We start from the raw sequence: 5,440 nt of genomic DNA on the forward strand, positions 1-5,440 counted from the left end.
CCGGGCGCTTCCGGCTGGAGTTGCTGAGCGTGGGGCCTGGGGCGGTGAGTGGCGACCGCAGGGCGGAGGCCAGTCTTCGCCGCTGGCCAGTTGTAGGCCCTTGAGCAGTTCTTGTCTTGCCGACGCTAGTTCGCCTGTAAAATGGGTATAATACGGTACCTACTCCTTTTGTGAGGGTTTCCTAAGGTTCTGTGCGTGAAGGGGCTCAGACCCATGGTGGTGGTAGTGCTGTCCGGTCAGTTCCGACTCATAGCGACCCCTTGTGCAACAGAAAGGTGCCCTGCCCGATTCTGTGCCATCCTCACAAGTATTATGTTTGAGCCCATTGTTGTCACTGTGTTAATCCATCTTGCCGAAGGTCTTCCTCTTTCTCGCTGCCCCTCTACTTTGCCAAGCATGGTGTCCTTCAGGGACTAGTCCCCCGTGACGGTATGTCCAAACAACATGAGAGGAAGCCTCGACCGCCCTGATTCTAAGGAGCGCTCTAGCTGTACCTCTTCCAAGACGGATTTGTTTTTCGGGCAGTCCATGGTACTTTAATATTCTTTGCCAGTACAATTGAAGCACATCAATTCTTTAGACCTCCTTCCTTCAACATCTAACTTTCACACGCAGTTGAGGCAACTGAAAGTATCATGGCTTGAGTGAAGCCCACCTTATAACCATCATACTCATGAGGTCTTCAATAGCCGACCACGGCCTGCTGCTATATGTAAGGTTTTCCATAGCCAATTCCTTCTGTTAACTTGGAAGCTCTGCTGAAACTTGTTCGCTTGGGTAGCTCTACTGGCATTTGAAATACCAGTGACATGTTTCCAGCATCACACAAGTCACCACGGTAGGACAGACAAGTGGTGGCAGAGCCGCTCTGGGGCCTGTCACTGTCACTGCTTCTTGCTCTGGCAATTGTGGGGCTGAGCCTGGATTCTCCTCTCCTCAGATCCCTTTGGAGTGGCCCTTGGAGTCTGTGTCCTACACCATCCGAGGCCCCAGCCTGCATGAGTTGCAGCCTCCAGCAGGGGCGTCTGAGGCCCTCAGCCTCCACTTCCCTGATCCTCAGGCAGCTCAGCAGTGGGCAGCACTGGTTCAAGAGGCCAGAGCAGAGAGCCAGAAGGGTCAGTACCGTGGAGAGAAATGCATTTCCTCTGCTGGGTGTTGATGTGGGTGGGGTCAGGGGGGCTTAGGGAGGGGACCTAAAGGGAGGGGACTTTATTGTGTGTGGTTACAGGTGTCCCTGGAGCCATGTTAACATAATGCAAGTGGTGGCTTTCTGGGCGGTTTAAGTGGAGCACTTGGTGGTTGAGGGGGAGGAGGGAGGGAGGTAGCAGGCATGAAGAGTGGAGGGCCACTCCCAGGTGGAGGGCTCACCTGGTAGGGCTGGTGGCCTCTGGGCCTTGACACATCAAGGGGGTAGTTGGACTTGGGCCAGGGAGAGGAATTGGGAGTTGAGAGGCCAGTGAATGTCACCAGGAGAGGGCTCACTATGCAGTGTGACAAGGGTGATGGCCAGAGGCCCAGGCAGCTCAAAGCTGGGGGAGGGAGGGTGTAATGGAGGGCACTGAGCCCACATGTGTGATGGCACCCCAGACAGCTCCAGACAAGCCTGGCTTCTTCTCAGCCTCAGCTCGCTCAAGGGCAGGGAGAGCATGTAGAGACAGCGGACGGTGGAGGGACTGAGAATGCAGGGCCACAAGGGTGTGGCAGGAGAGCTCACAGAGGTGTGCCCAGGGTGAAATGCAAAGGTCAGGGTGCCAAGCACAAAGCCTCAAGGGTGGCATGTGGGAGTGCTTGAGGCTCACGGGGTGCACCTCTCATCTTAGCAGGTAGATGGCCTCATCACAGGGGCCCTTGGGAGGGGACCTGGAGGATCTGTGTGTGGTTATAGGTATTCTATAGCCAGGAGCTGTGCTGTGTGGGCCCCTCCCCATTGAGGCAGGGGTAGGAAAGAGATCTAATGTCCAGCTCAGCAGGGTCAAGTCACTGAGGCAGCATCCTGTCTGGGGCCTGCTCTCTGTGAAGGTAGGGACGGTGGGAGCAGATAGAAGGCAGCAGATGGCCCCGGCAGAGCTCGTCTGAGGGACAGCCTTGTACCACAGCACTACACGGGCAGCAGCTTCCCAGCAGCTCTACGGCCAGAGGCCACAGCATGGGGTAGCTGGGCAGCCAGAGGCATCCTTCCAAATGCTGAGGTGCTCCCTGAGACCATGCCCTTGAGCCACACTTCAGTTCTGGAGTGAAATCTCCCCAGGCTGTCCATCAATTTTCAGCCAAATGATGGGCAGGTGGGCTCCTGAGGGACCCATGAACAGTAGGGGACAGGAATGGATTCAGGATGGTGTGTGGGAATGCAAGCAATGACGTGGAGCCGTGGATTACTGGACATTCACAAAGGAAATTAACAAGACAAAAGGAAGAGGGGAAGGTGGGGACCTTCCCCATTAGCCAGTCTCTTTCTTCCTAGGAGGCAGACCCCTCCCTGCCCAGGGCCCAGAGACCTGCCCTTCTTCCCTTTCCGGCCCCCTTGAAGGCCCCACAGACACAGCCCCCCAGCCTGAGGCAGACACTACCTGGAGCCCTGGAGCCCTGATGGAAAAAGGTAGGGGCAGGGGCTGCGGGCGGGGCCTCCGCCAGAGCCCGGTGGTGACGTGGCCTTCTCCTCAGAAGAGCTGGTGGGGCACTTGGCCCAAGCTATTGCTGATGGGGATGAGAGGGGCGCAGCCCAAGCAGCTGCAGCCCTAGCCCAGCGCAAGGTGGCCCTCAGGATCAGACTCCAGGAAACCTGCTTGCCACCTGGCCCCATCAGGTAAGACCTGCCCTGTGCTTTCCATGGGCCTGCCCCATTTCCCTGCTTATCCCCGACCCGTATTTTGGCCTAGGCTGCAGGTCACAGTTGAGGATGCTGCCTCTTCGGCCCATGTCACCCTGCAGGTCCACCCCCATTCTACTGTAGCAGCCTTGCAGGAACAGGTGAGCACTGCTCTGGGGGCCACAGTGGAGATGGGGCAGCATGACACAGCCCTGGCTGACCTCTGTTGCAGGTCTTCTCAGAGCTGGGCTTCCCGCCGGCAGTGCAGCGTTGGGTCATCGGGCGGTGCCTGTGCATGCCAGAGCGCAGCCTCACCTCCTATGGGGTGCAGCATGACGGGGACCCTGCCTTCCTCTATCTGCTCTCAGCCCCCATTGAAGGCCCAGGTCAGCCCTGAGGTGGGCGGTTGGATGAGGAAGGAGGATGCGCCCAAGCTGACTCTTGAGCCCCACCCACTTTGCCACAGGATGTAGGCCCAGGTGGCCCCTGAAGACAGATGGAGAGTCTGGCCGCCAGCTTCCCCAGTCACTGGGGCTGCCCCATATGCTCCAGGCCCCCAGCTCCAGCCTTCCTAGCCCGCTGCAGGTGGGCTGGGGCACAGAAGGGAAGAGAGGGCTCTGCTGGACCTGGGAGAAGGCGGAGCCAGCAACCTCACTGTCCCTACAGCCTGGCTGGTCCTGCCCAACCTGCACCTTCATCAATGGCCCAAGCCGCCCCGGCTGTGAGATGTGCAGCACTCAAAGGCCCTGTACTCGGGGCCCCTTTCCTGCAGCCTCCATCCAACAGCCAGCAAAGGTACCACAGGGGCAGAGGCCAGGGGAGGTGGGGGTGGGGTGGGACAGACAGCAGGACCAGGAGACATGAACCCTGCCTCCCACAGGTCACAAGGCGAGAGGATGGCCCTTGCCTCACAGGTCTTTCAGGGGACCTCTGCTGACTCAAGGTGACCAGAGCCAAACTGGGGGCCCATTGAGCAGAGACATTAAAGATACTTCTGCACCAGTGAGCACCACCTGTGCTTTGTGGGTGGTTATAGCATGTGGGGAGTGCAGTGTGGGCTTGGGGCCACTACTACCAGTCAGCAGGGTTCCATGGCTGCTGAGCTGAGCATGAGTGGGGGCTCTACAAACTGTGAACCTAGCCCCTACCACTCACTTCACCCTCAGCCCACCCACTACCCATGGTCTCCCACAGGGTCTGCCACTTCCCAGACTGGCTCAACCAGGGTCGGATGCCCGACAATGAGGGCTTAAAGGCCAGGTGTGCTCCCCTCTCTACCCACAGCTCACCACCAGCCAGCATGACCTGGAGCCCAGGACACTATGGGCGCCTCCTCTGCCTGCCTCCCTTCATAATCACAGTGGTCCATTTCTCCACCATGGCCAGTCTCACACCGACTACCAGCCACCTGTTAGTGCTGGACGGACCACAAGGAAGGCAAGGGCTTTGGTCCCAGCCCGCTCAGGAGCCAGAACTCCCTGCACACGGAACCTCCATGCACATGTATGTGGAGAAACTTAATTTATTCCCATGACGGAGCCAGGGGACTGGAGCTTGGGCCTGGTCTCCGCCCCCTCCCCTCTTGTCCCAGAGGCAGAGCAGTTGGGTGAGCGGACTAGCCGAGGCCGTACCAGGCCTAATGTGGCTCCTGGGCACAAGGGCCTGTGCAGGCGATGGCAGCAAGTGTTCAGGAGGATCACTTGGGTGGCCGATAGGCCAACTTTCGACTCTTCAGGACTGACCACTTGTGCCGCTTCATGGCGTATACCAGGGGCAGCAGCAAGCCCATTATCATCAGCATCTGGGGGGATAGGGTGGGATCAGAGGGAGGCAGTCAGCCACACATCTTCTACCTCAGCCCGTGTGTTGACTAGCCGCTCACCTTGAGCCCCATGCGCTTCCGATGGTCATGCTCTGGCTCAGATGCCCAGCGCAGGAAGGTGCACACATCCTTGGCCACCTGAGACATGGTGGCCGGGGTGCCTGGGCCAAAGACAAGCAGGTAAGGTATGCCACCCTTGGAATCCTGGCCAGTGCAGGGCAGCCTGAGAGGACACCCCTTCCCACAGCACCAGGACAGACGGGCCTGGGTCAGGAACAGGGCTGTGCAGTGATCTCAGACACATAGCACCCAGCCAAGGACAGGGCTTGGCTTCAGCTCAGACCCTGTGTGCCACCCCAGGTGGGAGCCTCACCGTCATCAAACTCCAGCACTTCATTATAGATCGGGGGAGCCATGCCAATGGCCTGGCCTGGGAAGTAGGGGTTGAAGTACAGGCCTTCTCGAAGTGACACTCCGGTGGGTGGCTCGCAGTAGCCCGTGAGCAGCGAGAAGACATAGTCCTCACCGCCGTGCCTGGGAAGAGACCCGCAGCTTATCAGGCGGCCCTCTCCAGCCTCCCCACTGGGGCTCTGGTGGGACAGACTCACCTGGCTCTCACGACATAACTGAGGTCAGGGGGCAGGGCCCCATTGTTGGCTGCTCGGGCAGCCTCAGGGTTGGGGTAGGGCTTGGGGAAGTAATCAGACAGCTTCCCTGGCCGCATGAACATCTCCCCATCCTCGTTAGGGCCATCCTGCACCTCCATCTGTGGGTGAGATGCCCCATCAAAGCTCTGGTTCCTCCCATGGAAC

At 59.0% G+C, this 5,440-nt stretch overlaps 2 protein-coding genes across 2 annotated transcripts in view; one reads left to right on the forward strand and one right to left on the reverse strand.

The window, feature by feature from the left end:
- SHARPIN (SHANK associated RH domain interactor) overlaps positions 1 to 3,812 on the forward strand; it is a 4,053-nt gene extending 241 nt beyond the window's left edge. Inside the window, exons 2-10 of the mRNA XM_045286760.1 lie at positions 4 to 44; positions 941 to 1,115; positions 2,462 to 2,596; positions 2,662 to 2,803; positions 2,877 to 2,967; positions 3,039 to 3,192; positions 3,273 to 3,391; positions 3,473 to 3,601; positions 3,687 to 3,812. Of these exons, the coding sequence (XP_045142695.1) occupies positions 4 to 44; positions 941 to 1,115; positions 2,462 to 2,596; positions 2,662 to 2,803; positions 2,877 to 2,967; positions 3,039 to 3,192; positions 3,273 to 3,391; positions 3,473 to 3,601; positions 3,687 to 3,743 (1,043 nt within the window). The 3' untranslated portion in view covers positions 3,744 to 3,812. The remainder of the gene's footprint in view (positions 1 to 3; positions 45 to 940; positions 1,116 to 2,461; positions 2,597 to 2,661; positions 2,804 to 2,876; positions 2,968 to 3,038; positions 3,193 to 3,272; positions 3,392 to 3,472; positions 3,602 to 3,686) is intronic.
- Positions 3,813 to 4,312: 500 nt separating this feature from the next.
- Positions 4,313 to 5,394, reverse strand: LOC101641779 (cytochrome c1, heme protein, mitochondrial). The gene is made up of 4 exons (XM_004697355.2): positions 5,237 to 5,394; positions 5,002 to 5,162; positions 4,689 to 4,789; positions 4,313 to 4,607 (listed from the first exon to the last, which is right to left on the reverse strand). Exons 1-4 carry the CDS (start codon positions 5,392 to 5,394, stop codon positions 4,503 to 4,505), a joined length of 525 nt encoding a protein of 174 aa, XP_004697412.1. The 3' UTR covers positions 4,313 to 4,502.
- Between the last annotated feature and the right edge of the window lie 46 nt (positions 5,395 to 5,440).

Source organism: Echinops telfairi, unplaced genomic scaffold (genome assembly GCF_000313985.2).
Source record: "Echinops telfairi isolate 266 unplaced genomic scaffold, ASM31398v2 ScPeMD7_1;HRSCAF=3_0, whole genome shotgun sequence".
NCBI lineage: Eukaryota > Metazoa > Chordata > Mammalia > Afrosoricida > Tenrecidae > Echinops > Echinops telfairi.

What these genes read in the sequence shown, in the direction of transcription:
- LOC101641779 (XM_004697355.2), bottom strand. Translation starts at nt 5,394, where the DNA reads ATGGAGGTGCAGGATGGCCCTAACGAGGATGGGGAGATGTTCATGCGG. An exon ending in AGTTATGTCGTGAGAGCCAG is followed by an intron (nt 5,163 to 5,236) that starts GTGAGTCTGTCC and finishes GTCTCTTCCCAG; the next exon opens with GCACGGCGGTGAGGACTATG. An exon ending in AGTGCTGGAGTTTGATGACG is followed by an intron (nt 4,790 to 5,001) that starts GTGAGGCTCCCA and finishes TCTTTGGCCCAG; the next exon opens with GCACCCCGGCCACCATGTCT.